The sequence below is a fragment of the Brassica napus genome, chromosome C8 (genome assembly GCF_020379485.1).
Source record: "Brassica napus cultivar Da-Ae chromosome C8, Da-Ae, whole genome shotgun sequence".
In the NCBI taxonomy this organism is placed as follows: Eukaryota; Viridiplantae; Streptophyta; class Magnoliopsida; order Brassicales; family Brassicaceae; genus Brassica; species Brassica napus.
In genome coordinates this window covers 27,959,866-27,980,047 of record NC_063451.1, presented here as the reverse complement: position 1 = coordinate 27,980,047, position 20,182 = coordinate 27,959,866, and the positions used below count along the sequence as shown (strand labels likewise).

Genomic DNA, 20,182 nt, shown 5'->3' with positions numbered 1-20,182 from the left:
AAGCTAAATGAGTTCAGTTCAGCTGATTATAAAAGTTGAAGTCATAAAAATATGAAGCTGTTTGAAAAAATAGATTTATGTTTTGTAAAACAATCAACGTGTTATGAACTAGCATGACGAGTGGTTTAGACTGGCATGGCATGTGATCTTTTCTGTCTCCTACAGTGCCGTCTTACTAGTGGGGACAAGAAGGGCGTCCCGATACCCGGGTCCTGTCTCTAGAGTCTAGAGTTTGATTCAGTCGCATCCAAACTAAGCTGTTACCGTTTGAGTCGATATGAGCAAATAACGACAGAGTTCTATAGTGTATTGAAAACCTTCCAACTTTCTTTCACCAGTGTATGAGTCTTATGTATAGGGCCCAACTTGAGATTGCCCATAAATGAAGTGGACCAACGACTGAAGGAGAAAGAGATAATATCCCAAAGCAATTTGTAGTATTAGTTGATTTTTTTCTCGACAATATGTTCTTCACGGGAATTTTGATCCTTCACGTCAACGACAAGTCTACCTTCCACATGTTTCTCCTTTCTCCCTCTTAGTTGTTTTTTTTTAATTTGGTAAAAATTATCCCTCTTAATCAAAAAAATACAAATATATATGTATATATATATATATTCATTCAGCACTATATGTAAATCTATATTTGATAACCATGCTCCTTTTAAAACTTTGGTTTGTACTCTCTATCCCAATATAGTCAACGTATACAAAGTTATGTTTGTAAAAGTATAACATCTCTACAAAGCTGAAATTTACTACAGAACATACTTTGTATAAATTCAAATCTACACGGACACAACTGAAATCACTGTCAATGGTTTGATAAACGTCATGGAGAAAAATTGGACCAGTTCAAATAGAGTCAAAAACTATATTAGTTATTACGTTTTGTTGCCTATATATATTTTTGTAACTCTTTTTAGAATTATACACATACATTATTACACTTGTCTATTTATATATCTGCAAAAAGTCGGATCAAAACATAGAAAATGGAGTTGGTGGAGTCAACATCGGAAAGTAACAATAAAGACCAAAATAAATAGAGCTAGGTTATGTCTTGAGAGTGGCAACACCGTTTTACCTTTTAAAAATTTAACGAATGTTTTGACAGCTACATAAAACTCTTTTCTATTTCTTTTCGTTAAAAACTTCTAAAACATAGCAATATGTTGACACAACTCAAATTTTTCGTCTCCATCCAGCTAAACTGATGCCGTTTGTGTAAGTTAATTATATGTTAATTTGATGCTTGAAAATTCTGATTATTTGCTGAAATAATTTATACAAATCATGTCACATTTGCCCATATGCGTTCTTTTGAATTAGGTGGCCGAACATCTTTCTATTGTATATAATTTGTAATATATATTATAACAAAACTGACGTTATAACAATTCTTATTAGTATATTCTAAATATTGGCTTACGACACGAACTGAATAGAGTTGGAATGTTGGATGCTTCTGTTTGTATTATGCTTTTGTTGGAATATTATCCGATCCGTTAACGTGTTATTGTAGACAGATCTCTCTTGAAATCTGGCTCATAACATGCATGTGCAACGTGGGATATATAATTTATGTATGCATCTATCAATCAGTTCATTTGGTTATGCGAAAAATAAGATTAGTCTTCAGATACTACATATAGCTAATGTTTGTTTAAATTAATTCTCATGCTACATGCAAATGTACAACCAATTATATAGATGACGTTTCGTTATGGATTCATATAAATCATATCATAAAAGAACAAATTATATAGTCGATATTTCCGAGAAAAAACGTCTAACTAATGGAATTGACTTACTCGTTGAAAAAACCCAAATATTACTTAAGATATGTATTCACTTTAATAGTTGAAAACGACAAACGAAAAAAAGATGCTTAAAATAAATTATCCAAGATACCAGCATCAAGATTTTTCAAATGGATTATTTGGACGTGGAAACTTCATATCAACGTCCAAAGGAGCTCCACTACGACCACCACTACCATTTACGTTGCTCACATTGCCTCCACTGACGCCAAGAAAGTCCAAAGTCAACCTATCAGAGCCTCCCATGCTAAGATTGTTTCCAAAATGAAGGTCGAAAAGACTGCTACCGGACCGGCCTTGATGATCTGTTGTCGCAGCTAGAGAGTTCATTAGACCTTGAAGGTTTCCATTATCACTATCTCCAAAGTCATTAACGACCGCACTTGAAGAAGATGAAGAAGTTAACCCTCTAAGCAAAGCAGATGGATCGTTGTTATCAGCATTGGTGAAAAGTGAAGGGACACTTGTATGATCAGTGTTCTTGGTGTTGTCTTGAAAGTATCCGAGGTTAAACAAGCTGTTGTTATTGTTGTTGTTGTTGATGTTATCACCGAGGCTGATCAGACCGTGCTGGTTCATGAGTGTCTGATCGTTCTGCGACAAGAATCCTTGGTTCGAAGGGCATTGCATGAGAAAATTGGTAGGCCCGGGATTAGGGTTTGAGGACTGAGGAAGGAAGGCTTCAAACTTTTCGGTAGATGAACGGTTCAGATTGTAACCTGCAGCTAGAGGGGCAAAACTAGTGTTTGAGTTGTTACCGAAATGGTTGTGAGAGAGAGCAGAAGCAGCACTGCCGTAAAATCCAGGTCTACTGACACCTCCACCAGCAGCTGCTGCCATTGCCGTGAAGCTCACGGTAGGGTTTCTTGTTGACTCCTGTATTAATGCATCACAGAACGCCCTATGCGTAATGTAACTATCTCTTCTGCCATAACACCCCAAAAAATGTATTAAGGTTAATATTACAAATTATGTAAGCTAATGCACAAATTAAAAAAGAAGAAGAATATTTTAACCAAAACCAATATAATAAAATATATAAAACCCTAGAGATGTGAAGTGTTCATCAACTACTCCTATATCACACTGACCACAATATTCATTAATTAAACAATGAAACCAACCACTCTTATACATAATCTAATAACTAAATTTATATTATGAAGAAAGAAAAAGGAAAGAGAAATAGGGAGAGGCCCACAAGAAGAGGAGGTACATGGAAAGAAGAACCTGCAAAGGTGAAGAAGAAGAAAACAAAAATGGGAATGCATAGAAACAAATCCAACTCACATGTGACCAAATTTAGCATCTTTTATTTTTCTCCTATCCCACTCACTATCTTCCTCACTTACTCTATTCATCAGCAACCAAACAAATATATTGATGGATCCTATGTGTATATATGCATATATGTTCATGTCCCCATGTAGGAAATATGATGTTCCGTGACCAATATAGATGATGATATCTATATGCATAGATTTCATTCACATGTCAATATACATATAAAGTTTACATAATCATTAGTTAGAATTTTACTATTCACTGACCGACATATTTTTTAACTGGAATCTCAAGCAGAAGCCTAGAGTAGTAACCTTTAAAATTTAGTAAAAATTGCTTTCAGGTTTGAACATAAAATGAAACCGCTAGAATATAACGTACGGAGTAACCAACACGTTTTTGAATGTTTATTATCATATGTTCTTGTCACAGTCTAGTATGTATAAACCGATTCTCATTTGATATTACTGAAGGCAAATTATCAAAAAAGAAGAAAAAAGTTTATTGAAAATGGAACCAAGAAAGACGATATATAGTTTACCTAGAGAAGATGGTACCACAGTCACAGCGATACTCTTTGGTACCACAAGTCTTAGAGTGAGCTTTCCAATCAGATTGAACAGCGTAACGCTTAGAGCATTTCTCGCATTTAAACTTCTTCTCACCGTGCTTCCGGTAATAATGCTTCTTGATACCGGTGAGGTCTCCGAGAGCACGTGACGGGTCATGGTGGACGCACGTGGGCTCCGGACACAGATACACCTTCCTCCTGATCACTTCTTGTTTAGACTTTTGTTTCAGCTTCCATGGAAGGTTGTGTCCTCTCCGGTGAAGCTGTAGATTCTGTTCTCTTTGAAACCCTTTGTTGCATACTTCACATAGGAATCTGTTCGTCGCCATTATTGTCTTTGGAGATAACGCTATCACTTCAGCATCTGGATCTGTTCAATTTAAAATAAAAATAGACTCAATTATACATAATAAGCAAATTGATAGACTAATGAATCTTCTTGTAAAAATTGTTGAATAGAGATCACAAGCAATTCCAAATAATTAATATACAATCTATCAGATCGAATGATGATAATCTTGATTCTTAATATACAAAGAAAATTGAATTAAATCTAAGGAAAGTTATTCACTAATGCTTATTATTATTTTTATTTTTTTTTGGAATTTGGAACACAAACTTATAATATATGTTTATGTATAACAACATATATTAAATAGATTTACTTGGGTTTCCAGGTTGGTTTCTTCGTTTCTTGGGTGGTTGTAGTGGAGCAACGGAGTTGGGTTGTTGAATCATCGTCACCGCCGTCTCTTCACGGTTAAAGTTGTTTGCTCCGGTGGCGGCGCTGGCCAGGAGGAAAGACTGAGTGGAAGATGATGAAATTGAGTTGTTGTACGATGAAGACATCTCCTCAGAGTCTCCTTTTGCTAAATCTACAAAGATCCATAAATAAAATAATTTAAAAAATGACCGAGAAGAAAGAAATGAAAATATGATTCACAAGAAAACGAAAGCAAAGAATTAGAAGAACAGGAAGAAGCCATAGATATTGACGACATGAAAAAGGAGAAAAAAAAATCACTAGAAGACATTTACGAGAACAAAGAGAACAAGTATAAATCCAAAGAGTTAGATTAAATTTGTAGTTTTTTGAAAGAAGACAGTATGAGTTGTTTTTTTATTGTACTAAGTCTTGAGATGCAGAGAAAGAAACCAAGAAGAAAAAGGTCAACAAAAAGCTAAAACTCAGAGACAAAGAAAGAAACCAAGTAGGTGATGATGATACTGTTAGAGGATGAAGAAGAAGAAACCGTAGGCAAATATATATATGATATATTACAAATACACACACCTCAAAAAAACCCTATCTTTCTCTCTCTTTCTCTCTTGTTCTGCTTTTTTAATAATTGGAGTGACTTGTAATATCTCAATATACATACATATTATATATATAAGTCTCTTTTCCTTTCTCCCTTATAAATAATTAACTGATTAAAATTCTGATATATTTCTACTTCGTCGCCAACTTATGGTGATTTATATATTGACTAAAAATTACGTTGTGGAATTATGGTTTAAATGATCTCATTATAATTTTAACATGGTTAATTACCTGTTGTAAATATTTTTTAGATGGCATGATACACTTCTCTCTTCTTTAAATTTTAGAAATTACTTTATTACAATCTTTTAGTTATATTTTTTTAAATAAAAGATTCTAAATTATTGTTACAGCATCGTAAATTATGGGTTATATTGCAGCATAAAATAAATTGTAAGACAAACCTTGAAATAGTGTAAGATTGTGGTTTAGGAAATTCTGATAAGTATTATATTAAAAACATTTTGAAAAAATGAGGAAGGTTACGGTTTGGGTGTCATTGTAAGAGAAACGGTGAAATGTGGGCACATGCGGGTGTGGTCAGGGGGCCACCTCAGAGTCTTTCTCGTGTCTCTCTGATGGCTTTAAGACAAAACCTTTTTTATTTCTTATCATTAAACTCATGATTTTTTGTATTTAAACAACCTAAGCGGCTAAGCCTTCACTATTTTTCTTCCATCTATCTTTACCTCGAATATTAGTTTACGTACTACCTGTCTACCCATTAGAGGTACAAGAAAACATTACTAAATTATTTCAGTCTTATAATTTTATGTCAACTTTTGTTTTCTATAATGTATGATTTAAAGTGTTTTTTCTGTTAAAGGTGACTATATCAAATATATTTTAAAACATGATTTTGATAATGTAACAGTTAATATAAACATTAACATAGTTTGAACAAATTAATCATCCCGTGTTTTTTTTTTTTGTCAACTGATAATTCATATAAATAAAGGAGTTTAGTACAAAGCTATGTTGGTTTGAAGATGGGCATCTTTAGCCAAAGAGTCTGCTCGAACATTACAAGAACGCAAAACATGTGAAAAAATGATGAAATCTAAAGACGAGGATAGAGACTCAATATCTTTGAGAACTCCATAGAGCTCCATAGGAAATACTTTCGAGTTGATCGCTCTAATGAGCTCGAGGTTGTCGGATCGAATCCAGACGTTCGGTGACCCATGCTGTCGCACGGTGATCAGGGCTTCTCTCAACGCCAAGGCCTCTGCCATAAGAGGTGAGGCTACAAACTCAGACCGGGCTTGTCCTTCAATGCAGAGATCACTCTGCTTGTCTTCAACTATCCATCCAAGACCTGCAGTTAAGGTTTCAATCCTCCAAGACGCATCACAGTTAATAATGGCACACTCTTCCGGTACGGTTGGGTACATTATAGGCTGCATAGCGATAGGTTTGTTCCCTACAGTGGCCTGAGCTATTTCCTATTCACGCACTCCCATCAAGGCATTTGTTAGGATAGTAGTAGAAGGCACCGGTCTGGCTTCAAAGACCAGTAGGTTCCTAGCATACCACAGATTCCATAGGATCCACGGGAGGACATGGGAGGTAATACCTGTAGGTGGTAGACAGGTCAGGTGAGGAGGGCTGATAAGAGCTTGGACAGGTGTGGTGAGGCTACTCCAGTCTGGCGCTACATGGAGAGGAGCCAAACCCCATACTTGTTGGGCGAAAGGACATGAGAAGAATAGGTGCAAAGCAGTCTCCGGTGCGTTACAGTGCGGGCATTGTCCTCCGCATGCGATACCTCTGTTTTGGAGGTTTACTCCTAGAGGAAGTGCTCCACAACTGAGCTTCCATAAGAATAGCTTTAATTTTTCCGATGTTTTCACTGTCCATATATGTTGTTTCCAACTGAATCCCACTGGCGTGGGAGCTCTGTTCGTAGCTGTCTCATTTTTCTCCATAATAGCATAGTAATCCGACTTGACACTATACTCCTCGGTTTTTGTTTTCTACCATAAGAAGGAGTCTTCCGCTTGTTGTCTACTTGGTTTGATCTGGTAGATAATGTGGGTGATCTCTGGAAAGAGCAGATCCACTTTTTCCTTATTCCACGATGCATCTTCTCTGTTCAGGAGGTCCGCCACTACGAGTGCGCTATCTTCTTCCAGAGAAGGTCCATAGGGTCGTAGATGTTCTGAAGTAGAGAGCCAAGACTCTGTCCAGGCACTAGTTGATTCCCCGTTGCCAATAGCCTTCCCAAGGTGTCTCTCAATCAGCTCACACCCCATCATAATACCTCGCCAACCATGCGATGCAGAAGCCGAGCACGAAACCTCAAGGAGAGATGAACTGTGGCAATATTTACCCAGAAGGATACGGCTCATGAGACTATCTGGTCTCTTGATGATTATCCACGCAAGCTTTGCCAGCATTGCGATGTTAAACTCTCGGATATCCCGGAAACCCAAACCTCCTTTCTGTTTTGGCTGCGGTAGAGAATCCCAATCAATCCAACAAATCTTCCTTGTTGTAGCATCTGAGTCCCACCAAAACATGGTGAGTGCTGCCTGTATACAGTCACAAAGGTCCAAGGGTAAGAGGAAACATGACATGGAGTAGGTTGGGATAGCTGCCAAGACTGCTTTGAGCATAGTCAATTTCCCGGCTGGCGATAAGCGCCGTGTGGACCATGAGGTGGCTTTTAGCTTTATCCTATCAACGATAGAGGTGAAGAGGTCTCTCTTCTTGCGGGTAAACAGCTCGGGGAGACCAAGATACTTTCCCACGCCTCCTTCTGTCGCTATACCAAGAGATTGTTTAATCCGGTCGCGGGTTTCTTGTGGTGTTCTAGCTGAGAAGGTGATGGAGGATTTAAGGCTGTTGATCTGTTGACCCGAAGCGTTTCCATATTCCTCAAGAATCCTCTTCAGGGTGGCGCAGCTTCTAGTGTTGGCTTTCGTGAAGAACATTGTATCGTCCGCGAACATTGTATCATCTCGTGTATATGTGTGTAATGTTTTACACTACTTCAATTGGTGACCACATTTTAGGAAAAGAATGTGATGAATTGTTGTTCCTCAAAAATTAATACTAATCAGATTGAAATTTTTGTCCAATTTTTAACACACGGGCCCCACTATATTCCTCTCTTTTCCTCATTTAAGGAGGAACTCATGAACAAATAATTCTTCCTCTAATTTCGATAAGGAACGAGTTGAATCTATAGTTTAAAGTTTTTTTAAGTTATAAAGTTCACATGAATTTAAAAGTTGGCGCAAGAAACTAACAAAATATTCACTCATCAACATTCAACCTCAGTTTAACCTTATCATATAAAGTTTAAACTTATCGTTTCAATCTCATGATTATCCCATTAACTCTATAAATAGTTAATAATTCTTGTTTCACTGTACGTGTGCATTGATGCTAATTTATATTTATTAAAGAACAATTACCCTCAGAGACAGTTTTAAGTTTTTTATAACATTAAAAGACAGTTCTTGCTACTAGAGCAGTTTTTTCTAACCAAAACTACTTTCTACCTATTCACTAACTAAATAACATAACTAACCATGAAGTTGGTCAACTAAACGGTTAAATGCACTTGAGTCCTAACATCTTTCTCTCTCCCTCATCGATTTTACTCCGACATTTTTTTCTCAGATCTCACAAGCCATGCTTTTCATGTTCTACAATAGCTTCACATCTATGAACCTAACCAAGTAATGAAAATAATCAACATCCCAACCACGACGTTCGATTAGGCAAAATGGCAGTGAACAATACTAACCAGCAGCGTACATTTTGCAGGGAAGAAAACCCAAGAAAAGTATGAGCAAATTGTCGTCGAGGACTCGAGCTTTGACGAATTTGAGTTCTGGGTTCAAGAATTACGGAATCCTAGATGATGAAAGCTAAAGAAAAGTTGATTCTTTTGGTGCTTGGAGTTGACGGGTCAATAAACGAGTTACAGTAGGAGAGCTCTCCGTCCTCAGCTCCTCTGTCCAAGATGGCGTAGATGTTAGGTCTCGTTCACCGGTGGTCGTTGCTCTTCGTCGCGTCTCGTTAACATCAGCTTCTCCACGTCTCAAGCCCATGACCGCTCCATCTCGGGTCATGCTTTCAGACTTCTCCGCCGTCGGAATTAATTCTCACCATCGTGTCTCTGCTCTGTTGTTGCCTGCTCGCCATTGTCGTCAACGAGATCCGACGAAAAGATAGACCGAGCGACATCAATGGATGAGTTTCATCTTTTTCATCTTTGGTCCTTTAGTTTTCTGCTTCTTTCACAACATGCCTCAATTTACAATCTGATCAATTTGCTTCATAAATTTACCCCAATACTTTCAATGTAGCAATATGGCCTTCCGTATATATTCAGAAATAGTCCTTCGGCTTTTAATTATTTTCATTATTCCCCCAAAATATTAAAATGTGCAGATTAGTCCCTAAAATCACATTGTACATGACATGAGATGTACACGAGTACACGACATGGGATGTACAAAATCACTGTACACGACGTAGTATTTTTAGATTATGTACACATGTACACGACATGGGATGTACAAAATCACATTGTATAGAAAACAATAATCTTTCAGAAATAGTCCGCTGGCTTTTGATTATTTTCATTCTGGCTCCAGAGCATTAAAATGTGCAGATTAGTCCCCAAAATCACATTGTACACGACATGGGATACATGGGATGTACACGTGTACACGACATATGATGTACAAAATCACATTGTACCCAACATGGATGTACACAATCACACTGTACATAATGTACACGACATGGGATGTACACAATACAATAAACAACAATCTTTCTACATGGAAGCATGCTCCCATATTGGAACAAATAGATGGGACGAGATTTGCGGAAAATATTTCACAGGCACTGATGGTTATGCATTGAAAGCTAGATCTTGGAAGGCTTTTATTCTTTTTAACACATCTAAAGATGTTTGCATGTTTGACTTATATACTTTCAAAAGAAATTTACATGTACACATGTTTTTCACTATCGATAAGGGCTAACGTGTACAATATACATATTATATTTTATCAGATATTTACATGTACACATATGTTTGAGATAGATGTTAGATGTCCAACATGTTGTAAAGTTATGTACATTCGTTAGTGTACATGTATACATGTTTACATTCAATGTTGGTAACATATATGTGTACAATACATATGGTAGTGTACAATGTACATCACTGGAAAATTAAATTAATTCCATTCAAAGATGAAATGGTAATAGAATATGACTTTCATATCATTATACAAAGCTTAATGAAGTTGATTCTCAAATGGTAGTAGAATATGATTTTCATATCATTATACAAAGTTTAATGAAGTTGATTCTCAAATGGCAGTAGAATATGACTTTCATATCTCTTTAACATGTACATGCGTACACTAACATTTGTGTACACATCATCGTGCTCACTCAATGTACTCGTGTACACGAAAAAAATGTACATACACAAAACACAAAATATATGTTTGGTTTGGATCAAAACCGCATGCAACCTGTATGTATTGAACTTCTTTCTTTCTCTCTGTTCCCATTTCATCCTCTCCAACACCCCCGAGATTCCCAGATTTCAGATTATGTCTCTCGCTTGGGAATCGGTCTGTCACAAAAAACCTCCTAGACAGAAGTTCTTTAAAATCATCAAGGCCATGCGCCTCTTCGCCGCTCCCCCCCTCGATATCCTCCACCGCTTCGCCACCTTCGGAAACACAAAGATATTTATTTAAAAAGGGCAAAAAATTAAAAAATCAAATCAGTTATCACCCTAATCACCTATGTTCACTTTCACCCGCAGATTCTGTCTCCTCGACAACGTCGCCGGAATCTTCAACGTACGCTGTTAAAGTCTCACCGGCCGGATATCGCCTCCTATTCCTCTCAAACAGAGTTTCGAGATTTACTCTCCGTAACTGATGTTTGTCAAAAGGTAAAGGTGAAAGTAATTAATAACACGACCCCACCACTCCGCTTCGAAATTCAAAAATCGAACCAAAAATATTATAAAATAATTAACCTAACTAAATGAAACAACCAGTTACGCTTTTTGGAGTCTTTCTATCGAAAAACTACCTCTGTAGCGGGAACTGCTCTATAATGTAAAAGAAAACTTGAAACTGCCCCTGTGTGTAATAAACTCTTTATTAAATTATGAAAACCTCTATTCATCTGTTTGTTTACCAGTTATATTTACTAATTGTTCAATTCTTTATTCCTCTGTAGTCAATTTTTTTTTCCAGTTCAATTCCTTAAATGAAACTTTGTTCAATATTTTTTCCATTTATTTTGTTCATTAAGAGGTCACCAATTGAAGCCATATGATCAAATTTACAAAAATAATAGAAATTGCGGTACAATTAATGGAAAATGTAATAGTAATTTTCAATAATTATAGGAAATAATTTTTGTCTTCACAAATTAAAATATAAAAAATAAAATATTACATAAACAAAAAATATCTTTTAGCGTTTCTTCTAGAAATATTTTTTAATAAGGAAAAACAAACAGTTGACCATAAAAACAAACTATTTTCTAAAATAAGATATAATTATTATTTATTAAAAGAAAATACAAACATTTTCATTTAAAACAACTAAGTTCAGTTGTACACGTATGCTCCAGTTTGTAGTGGTATTAAAGAGTACTAGATTTTGATCTGCGCTTATGAAGCACAAATTTTTTGGATTATATTATAATACAAAGTCTTATTATATCAAAAAATATAATTTTTAACAGTTATATAATCTACGAATTAGTTTATTTGAGATTTTATATGTACACTTTTACGTAAGTTTCTTTTAGGCATGAGAATTATATCCGGATAAAAAAATAAACCGAGCCGACCCGAAAATATAGGTTTAGTTCAGGTCCAGAGAAGATAACCTATTGGGTTTTTTTTGGACCCGCAGGTCTTTGTTTGAGTCTGGATCCTACCCTAGACCCGATCATAAATATGTTGTGTTTATTAGGTATATTTGGATATTTCGAATATGTTTCCGGTATTATGGATATATTTTTTAAGTTTTTGGTTTACGATTATAGTTTTGATTTCATGTAAATTTTCAAATTAAAAAAAAAATGGGTATTTTTCAGTTCATCGTGTCAGATTTTGAATAATATTTTGAATTTTTTGGGTATTTGTTTGGAGTTTCGAATATTTTTCAGATTTTTTAGATATTTCGATTTTTTTTTTAGGATCCTAAATACCCGAACATATGTGGGCTCATTACGTCCATATCAGGTCCAACAACCTTTTGATATAGATTTTTAACGTTATTGTACAAAAACATGGTTGATAAAATATTTTTCTGAGTAAAAGTATCATAAGGAATAATATTATGATCTATTAAAAATATTAAAAATATTGTATGGTTAGAATGATTAATAAAATTACAAAAAAAATAGTTATACATGACTCCAACAACTTTTTTATATTAGATTTTTAAAGATTATTTCTCTTTTAATAGTATTGATTCGTTTTTAAGTGAAAAATATATAAAAGTATAATATCTAAACCAATAATTTTCAAAATCGTGAATAATCAATACTGATATCGTGAAGTCTGGTTAATTTTAACAGAACCAATGAATTTCTACATTTTTGTGAAGGTAACATGAATATTCAAAAAACTCGTTTTTAAATATGAAAATATCTATCAAACTATAGACGGTTGAAAGTTTAGTATATGATATGAGATTTTAGAGGGAAAATTTATATAAGATATGATTACTTTATTATGAAAGAAAGAAAAAGTTAGAATGTACACATATATGTCGTGTAACTTTTTTTACTTTAAATCATATATTATACGATAAAAGTGATAATATAAAACATTAGTTTCAATGCTTTTACGATTAAAAATCAAAATGGTAAATATAGTAATAGTAGTGATTAAGATTTAAGAGTGAAATTTGAATAAATAAAGGAATTGAATAAATTATTGTTAGAGAAATATATGGTAACATATTGTTAGTTTAAATTTAAAGTAAGACCAAAAAATAATAAAATAAATAAAAAGGTCCAAACAATTTTCATAGTTAGATTTTTTAAGACTTCTTCCCTTTTAATAGTATTGATTAACTCAATTATTAACATTTAAATTTTTGACTTTTAATTATATTGTTTAACATATTAAGAGTATAATGTTATTTTGCATAAATATAGTTAAAACTCTTATGCACGTGTGCTCGAGTAGATAATTAACCCACAAGCTGTATTTTGACTCTACTAAAAAGGTAAAAACCAAAAATATTAGTAATATATAAAAATAAATATTTTATAATTTCATTGTAGTGTTTCTTTCTTTCATTCTTTTTTAACAACTAAGCAATTCGTTTTTATGCTTTTCTATATTATTTGTTTTTTCCCTTGTAATTTTGTTTTTTAAATGCCACTTGTGGCTGCAAAGACATATGAGAGTCTCCGTGGACCAAAACGTGAAACGGACATTTGGGTCTCCGTGAATTATCCACACGCGCACCTTACTACCATTGTTTTAATCATAAAAATCACGCGTCACCAATGTACGCTGCACTTCACATGAGTTAGCTTTACAACTCAACTTCTAGTTGTTGTTTGTGGTAATATAATGACAATTTTAGTCAAAATCATTAATCTAATTAAACAGATATAGAAGCATGTATAATCTGATATAACTATATAAGCATCATAGTAACCGTTTAATATAGAAATCATTAAGCTAACAAAAATGTAGAAAATTAACACATTATTGACCATTTTAGCTAAAACAATATTGTAACTAAATTAATAGATATTTAAAAGATGACTGAAATTGTAGATGATTTTTTCAACTGTAACAATCCAATCCAATCGTAGATGATGATATTTCATTCATTGCAAATAAAAAAAACTCATAGATTTGTTCTTTCTTCAAATGATCATTCTAAAATAACTAATCTGATAATTAAGATAGGTTTTTTACATAAATGATCTTGTCACTCCCACGTAGCAGAGATCATGGAATTGGCAACACCAGATTGCTCCAAGGTTAAGTTAGATTCATACTCCAACGTCTTTGATTCACCTGGAATCGCCTGTGTTAGCTTCAGTGGCTTCTCCCTTTCTGATTCCTCAAGCTGAGAATAGCAGAAAGACCAGAGAAGCTGCAATGGAGACAACAACAACAACAAGATCTTAGAAAATCTCAGACAAACAAACAAAAAGAACACAAGAATCAATGTTGTTTCTAACCTGAATTGGATCAGTTCTAAGGAAGTTCCTCTGGAGCCTTTGTCCATTTGGTAAACGTATCCCAACTCTGCATTGAACGCTGCGGTCACCTCCCTTTGGTTCTTCAGGCAGAGGTGGGTACGTTGGCAGCACCGTTGCTTCAACAGCTGCTTCTTCAGGCGTTGTTATTGGTGATGTATCATCATCAGAAGACTCTTTCATGCCGTTGTTTTCCAAGGAAGCAGCCAATGCTCGTTGTAGCTCTTCTTCTTCTTCATCTTTGGGTTTGGAATGAGGAGCCAATGAGAAGCTGCCTCTTGGATGTTTCTTTGAGAGAGAATCAAAGTGTGTACCAGGACCACCGTCCAAGAACGGCACTAAATACTGTAGCAAAGTCTCTGGTTCGACCATTCCACACCACATTCTCATCTTCTGACCAGATGTGGGATCAATTACAAGCACCACAGGAATGGATTCTAGCTTGTAGTATGTGCACACCTTCTTTCCTTCCGTGGTATCATCATCGACTTGCCAGAAGATGAAGTTGGCTTTGATCGTCTGAGAAACAACTTCATTTGCCCAAGTATCTCTATTTAGCTTTTGAGAAAGAAACACACAAAAAAAAAGGATGTCAGTAACTGAGAGTAATGTTAAATCATGTGATAATCAAACTAAAACTAATCATGTTAGAGAGTAACCATATGAGAGCTGAACTCAGTGGTGGACTGAAGGTTAACGAGAAGCCATTTATCCTGAGCAGTAGACGTAATTTTTGCCTGAACCAAAAAAAAAAGAAAAATCATATAGAAAGGTTTAGAGTAAGGAAGCAGACAAGCAATAAGTAAAAAAAAAAAGGTAAGGAACTTTGTAGAGAACCTGTTCAAAGGAGCCATGAGTCATCAGATGAAAAGGAGGACGGTACAACGAGGCCAAGCTATGCCGAGGACCTGATGTAGAAGCTGAAGCTGAGGCAGAGGAGGCAACCTCATCTGGTTCCCAAACTCCAGGGCGTTTTGGCTCTTCGCTGAAGTCAAGGAAATCAATCAAAGAAACCAGTTCACGCTCATAGTTTCCCAACATTGTATACCTAATCACAAACACGCAAGTAAGATATAAGAGCTACATCCAGCATTGTTTTTAGACGTTAAGATCTTACGCAAAGAGAACTAGTGAGGGTGAAAAAAGAGAGACTAACCCAAAATACATTGAGTCACCATAATACATTGGGTCACCATAAAGAGTCTCCCTCACGTAGAAAAGCTGAACAGCTTCATTAAGATTCCAGCTCGTTGCCTTTTGACAGCAAAATTATACTATGTTAGTAGTTTTCAATGTTCTAAAAATCTCTAGGCAGTATCTTATAGATGATTTTTCTTTATGCGGAAGCCTACGCCGATTTTTTGAACGCATGGACCGATTTTTTAATAAATCTGTTTGAAAAAACTCCTTTCGTTCATACCGCCTAGACTGATTTTTAGAACACTGGTAGTTTTAAACAAGTGAAGAGAGTAAAATATACTATCTGACAGCAAAGAGCAACATTCAACTCATTCTGGGAACCAACCAATCAGTATAAACAAAATAAATTCTAGACAGAAACTATAAAACAGCTAAAACGAGTTACTTACAGGGCAGGTCATATGAAGAAGTAACAATGATCATACAAAGATAGAAACTTCAAAACAAAAAAAAAAAATCAACTAAATCTCATCATATAAACCTTTGGTCACAATGCAGACCGTAACAAAACTCAAGCTACTCTCCATTACAGACACAGAGATCTCATTACACAAACAGCCAGATCAACCGAACATTACCACAAAAAGGAACACACTTTGTGTCCAAGCTAGGGTTTCAACACCAATACCCTAAGCTAATATAAGGCCGAATCAATCACTTTTTTAAGACAAGGAACCAGTAAACCAGAAACTCAATTAATGTTAAAGCTCATATTCACACCAGCTGACTACAGCATCTAGATCAGACAAATTTAACAGTTTTTTGAGCAAAACGAGCGAACCTGTAAGAACTGCCGAGCGGTTTCAGCTGTCTGCCCGACAGCGATGTCAAGGAAAGAAGAGACTAATCTCTGTTGGTCCCTCGAAGAGAGCATTCGCTCCGTAGCTTTTGAAGTCTCGGACAACCTTGTAAGAGAAAAAAACCTTTGGATATATCAGAAACACCAAAAAGGAAAAGACGAGTTTTTCGAATAATCTGGGGGAAATAAGATAAATTCAGAGTTTATAGGCCAAGTAATCGCACTTTCCCCAGAAGATTAGGATTAAATAAGAACGCTGTAGAGTTGAATCCTAAGAGGAGGAGGAGAAGGATTGAAATACGATTAAATTTGATCCCGCTGCCACAATATATATACACGCATACATATTTGTAATATTGGAAAAGACTATACTAACCTTTAGGTCTAGTGATCATTGCCGCTAATGGGCTTTGTTTATGAAATTGGGCAAAATCATTAATGTAACTATAGAGTTCATTTTAAGATTTTCTCCCACATTATTAGTTTTTTATGAGATTTTATTCATATGAAATCTGTTGCATCATTAACTTGTTGTATACTAAATCCTAAAGGTATACTTATTGAACATCTCTTGTTAAGTCCCTCAACATCAAAAAATATAAAAGAAAATAGAAAAAGAGAGAATGAAAGAGTTTTTCATTAGAAAAACCAACACTGTTTGTAATGAATGACATAATTTTATATTTACTTTGAATAATTATGTTATATAAGTATTATATAATCTAGATACCCACCAAAATACTTTTCCCAATAATGATACACAAATTATTATATTAGAACAGGACTATAGGAATAATTGAAATCTTTTAATTGGCTGCAAACCACAAGAATCAACCTATTTCTGTGTGTTTGATAACAAATGTGTAAACTTTTTGCTTAATTTTATCCAAACAATACTATCACTAGATTCAATACTAAGGAGAAATAGTGTTATCTTCTGCGTCCTGCCCTAAGAGTATCAATGAACATAAAGCCCTTAGGCTGGTTTTGATCTCTCTCGTGGTGGAATCCGTAACCATGACTTCATTGACTCATACACCGTGAATCCAATTGCTACCGATGGAACAATCTAACAACACAAAAGACAAATCCACGAGTCATGGATATGGAACCAAAAATGAGATTATTTCTTAGAGTGATTCTCTCAAATACTTGAAAACTTTATATCGGTAATTACCTTAATGTAGTTGATGCTCAAACCAGCAAACAACTGTCTCCAACCCTGAGTTCGAACAATAGTGTTAAGCCCATCAAATGTGTTCTTGTACCGTTTGTTGCTGCCATCACTCGTCATAGGCTGCAGATTCTCGACCTATTTGTCAAATAAGATTCTGAGTTTTGAAAATGGTGCAAAGTTTTAATCTTATTTCAAGTTTCTTTTACCTGCATCTGTCTCCTAACAACATCCAATGGGTACGTCAAGGTCTGGCCAAATAAACCAGCTAAAGCTCCACAAGGTAGATGCATTCGAACAGAGTTTTGATGCTCTTCAGGCACATGTCTTTTCAATTCCTCATATATGTAGAACTTAAGGCCCGCGTATGGAAGGATGCCAATCAGCGTTGGACCTGCGGAAAGCACACAGGAAAGCCCCAACCTTTGTAATCATCTCCAAATCCAAATTAAGAAAAGTGTTACAGTGCATAAGGAAAAGGTTAAAGAATCAGTTTGTTGAGCTAAATCTTAATCAACCAAGATCAGACAGGTTTCTAACTATGATGAAATCACTTCCACTGCCAATTTGTAATACACTTTAAACATTAATGCAAGCAAATTGTGTGAGCTTTTTACCTATGCCCCGATATAGCCCACGTGGTCCCGCTTCTTTATAAGCCATTGAAAGCACCTCTTTTATCCCTGAATATGCATGTTGACGGTAAACTCCATTGGCACCACCTCGGAAACTCTGACTTGCGTCAGAAACCTTGAATGCAATAATAACAGAAACTATAAGACATTCTTCATTCCCAGTTGAACAATTACAAAAGAACTATGAAAGCAAGAAATATATTCAAGTTCATGCTACCTGGTAAGCGAGCTTAGTACGAGCCAAATCAAGAGGATACGTGCACAAAACCGCTGTCCCGCCTGCAGCTGAACCAGCCACAAGATCAACAACGGGACCAGAACCTAAGGGGAGATTATTTTCCAAAATCCAGTCACGATACACTTCATACGTCATGTAATGAAGAGCGGCATAAGGGATAATCCGAATAACACTCGCCCCGTTTCCTCTGCAAGAGTTATGCACATTACAAGGATATAATAAACTGACTGAGCATAGCTGCAAACATAAGAGTTAAAAAAAAAAAAAAAAAAAAAAAAAAAAAAAAAAAGCTTAAAAGCCACTAAGTACTCACTTATAGAATCCGAGAGGACCGTCGCATTGTAACACCTTCTTTAGTGACTGGGACACGCCAAGGAAGTCGTTTGTTCTAGTCTGGTGTTGAAACATGTAAACGATCATTCGATAGTTAAAAGTTGAAATCTTTCAATGAAATCTAATTACAGTTCACATATAATCAGACCCATTGAGACATAGAGAGATCAACAAAGTCCAAAGCTTTGACCTGCAATAGAATCTTGATCCTTTCCAAGGGAGCAACAGCAGTCTTAGCAACAGCCCCAGCAACTCCTCCGGCGATGAGGGTTTTAGCAAGAACAGGCAACGTATCCACAAGGCTCATCACATCAGCCGAGAGCGTGGAGCCTTGTGACGAACCCATCTCTCAATCTATTATTATCCTCTTCCTTAACCTGAAGAAGAACAGCCTTATCCCATCTAAATCTAGGGTTTATCCTCGACGCAGATCTCTTATCGAAATTCAAATCTGTAAATCTCAGAAACGAATACGCCAAGCTCGGAAACAGGTTCACAGCAATATTCATCAACAGCCCTCGAAAACACACACTCTGCAGTGATCAAACCATTCAGATTCAAATCCAGAATAACGATATCTCTTTCAGATCCAAACGAAACAAATCAATGGGAGAAGATTCAGGGGGATTTATTATCGGGTGGTGAAAGAGCGACGCAGGCTCGCCGTGAATTTCGGAGAGGAGAAATAGAGAAGACGGAAAGGTTTTTTTACGATTCAAAACTTTCGTCTCTGCTCTGTTTTTGTTTGTTTACTCATATTGGTCGCCCAATTTTTGGAGGCTTTGAAGAAACAGAGATACCTTTTGATTGATTGCATGTGATTCGGTGTACCGAAAACGCGGTGGACCTACTTATTGACACGGCCCATTTTTATTAAAACCTTACAGACAGACTGTATAACCTTATGGCCCAGTTTATCGGATAGGATAGTTCATTCAATGTCCGTCCAGATTAATTCATATAGAATTACACAAACAAATTGGTATGAGAAACTTTACAATTACAAGAATCAAACAAATATTTTTTCTTTTGATCAACAAATTTTTCTTTTTAAATGCGAAATTCGTTATTTTAATGATTTAACTCAGATTTCATTCGTCTTTATAATTAGTTAGTTTAATGATTTGACATTTGTTCTCTCTTTTTAGAAAAGATAAAAAAATGAAAGAAATCTCTCTATATAGTGCAACATTCTGAAGGTAAAAATGAAAATACGAATACTATTACATCATATTTAAAGAAACAATCGGATTCGTGTTATCGAATTCCGTTGGTGGGGGTTGGTGCCTAACATCACATGTGAATAAGTTTCAACAATTCGGCTTTGCCGTAAACCTTCAAAGAATCGGGAACTGTCTCAGATTTCCATGCATTTGAAGACGTATCTCTTTTAATTTATGATATCTTTATGTCTTATTGTAATGTTCATTTTTTTATTAAAGAAGTTAGGTTCTGCACACAAAAAAACATAGCCATTTAACTTGTTTACGTCGATCCAATATCTTCCTCTCTCGTCCATACATTTTGGCATGCACCTAGTTATCAGCTAATCTCACTGAAA

General features: G+C 35.5%; 4 protein-coding genes across 8 annotated transcripts; all 4 read right to left on the bottom strand.

Annotated features, from left to right (window-relative positions):
* Window positions 1–1,810: 1,810 nt before the first annotated feature.
* LOC106362113 (protein indeterminate-domain 6, chloroplastic-like) lies at window positions 1,811–5,125 on the bottom strand. Of its 5 annotated transcripts, none has more exons than XM_013801937.3 (4): window positions 4,973–5,125; window positions 4,344–4,553; window positions 3,649–4,048; window positions 1,811–2,748 (listed from the first exon to the last, which is right to left on the bottom strand). In XM_013801937.3, the coding sequence occupies exons 2-4, from the start codon at window positions 4,525–4,527 to the stop codon at window positions 1,920–1,922; spliced, it is 1,413 nt and encodes a 470-aa protein (XP_013657391.2). In that variant the 5' UTR covers window positions 4,528–4,553; window positions 4,973–5,125; the 3' UTR covers window positions 1,811–1,919. The 5 variants fall into 5 exon arrangements, with proteins under 5 accessions (XP_013657391.2, XP_013657390.2, XP_022563348.1 ...); XM_013801936.3 differs by having other exon boundaries at window positions 4,887–5,061; XM_022707627.2 differs by lacking the exon at window positions 4,973–5,125 and adding an exon at window positions 4,717–4,869.
* Window positions 5,126–5,964: 839 nt separating this feature from the next.
* LOC106359354 lies at window positions 5,965–7,956 on the bottom strand. Its single transcript, XM_013799069.1, has 3 exons — window positions 6,983–7,956; window positions 6,517–6,811; window positions 5,965–6,447 (listed from the first exon to the last, which is right to left on the bottom strand). Exons 1-3 carry the CDS (start codon window positions 7,954–7,956, stop codon window positions 5,965–5,967), a joined length of 1,752 nt encoding a protein of 583 aa, XP_013654523.1.
* Window positions 7,957–13,843: 5,887 nt separating this feature from the next.
* Window positions 13,844–16,732, bottom strand: LOC106360211 (plant UBX domain-containing protein 7). Its single transcript, XM_013799799.3, has 7 exons — window positions 16,466–16,732; window positions 16,224–16,347; window positions 15,399–15,496; window positions 15,080–15,290; window positions 14,902–14,979; window positions 14,225–14,800; window positions 13,844–14,136 (listed from the first exon to the last, which is right to left on the bottom strand). Exons 2-7 carry the CDS (start codon window positions 16,314–16,316, stop codon window positions 13,969–13,971), a joined length of 1,224 nt encoding a protein of 407 aa, XP_013655253.1. The 5' UTR covers window positions 16,317–16,347; window positions 16,466–16,732; the 3' UTR covers window positions 13,844–13,968.
* Window positions 16,733–16,968: 236 nt separating this feature from the next.
* On the bottom strand, window positions 16,969–19,408 carry LOC106362111 (mitochondrial carrier protein CoAc1). The gene is made up of 7 exons (XM_013801934.3): window positions 18,812–19,408; window positions 18,602–18,681; window positions 18,268–18,475; window positions 18,033–18,165; window positions 17,625–17,809; window positions 17,419–17,553; window positions 16,969–17,310 (listed from the first exon to the last, which is right to left on the bottom strand). Exons 1-7 carry the CDS (start codon window positions 18,965–18,967, stop codon window positions 17,218–17,220), a joined length of 990 nt encoding a protein of 329 aa, XP_013657388.1. The 5' UTR covers window positions 18,968–19,408; the 3' UTR covers window positions 16,969–17,217.
* Between the last annotated feature and the right edge of the window lie 774 nt (window positions 19,409–20,182).

Excerpts from the sequence above, each read along its gene's own strand:
- LOC106362113 (XM_013801937.3), bottom strand. The coding sequence starts at position 4,527 with ATGTCTTCATCGTACAACAACTCAATTTCATCATCTTCCACTCAGTCT. Across the intron at positions 4,049-4,343 it reads AAACCAACCTGGAAACCCAA|ATCCAGATGCTGAAGTGATA; the intron begins GTAAATCTATTT and ends TAAATTGAACAG. Across the intron at positions 2,749-3,648 it reads TGTGGTACCATCTTCTCTAG|AAGAGATAGTTACATTACGC; the intron begins GTAAACTATATA and ends GTGTTATGGCAG.
- LOC106359354 (XM_013799069.1), bottom strand. The coding sequence starts at position 7,956 with ATGTTCGCGGACGATACAATGTTCTTCACGAAAGCCAACACTAGAAGC. Across the intron at positions 6,812-6,982 it reads GCGGAAGACTCCTTCTTATG|TTGTGGAGCACTTCCTCTAG; the intron begins GTAGAAAACAAA and ends ATGGAAGCTCAG. Across the intron at positions 6,448-6,516 it reads GGTATGCTAGGAACCTACTG|GAAATAGCTCAGGCCACTGT; the intron begins GTCTTTGAAGCC and ends GTGCGTGAATAG.
- LOC106360211 (XM_013799799.3), bottom strand. The coding sequence starts at position 16,316 with ATGCTCTCTTCGAGGGACCAACAGAGATTAGTCTCTTCTTTCCTTGAC. Across the intron at positions 14,801-14,901 it reads CTGAGTTCAGCTCTCATATG|CTAAATAGAGATACTTGGGC; the intron begins GTTACTCTCTAA and ends CTTTCTCAAAAG. Across the intron at positions 14,137-14,224 it reads TTAGAACTGATCCAATTCAG|CTTCTCTGGTCTTTCTGCTA; the intron begins GTTAGAAACAAC and ends TCTCCATTGCAG.
- LOC106362111 (XM_013801934.3), bottom strand. The coding sequence starts at position 18,967 with ATGGGTTCGTCACAAGGCTCCACGCTCTCGGCTGATGTGATGAGCCTT. Across the intron at positions 18,682-18,811 it reads GGATCAAGATTCTATTGCAG|ACTAGAACAAACGACTTCCT; the intron begins GTCAAAGCTTTG and ends TTTCAACACCAG. Across the intron at positions 18,476-18,601 it reads GGTCCTCTCGGATTCTATAA|AGGAAACGGGGCGAGTGTTA; the intron begins GTGAGTACTTAG and ends TAACTCTTGCAG.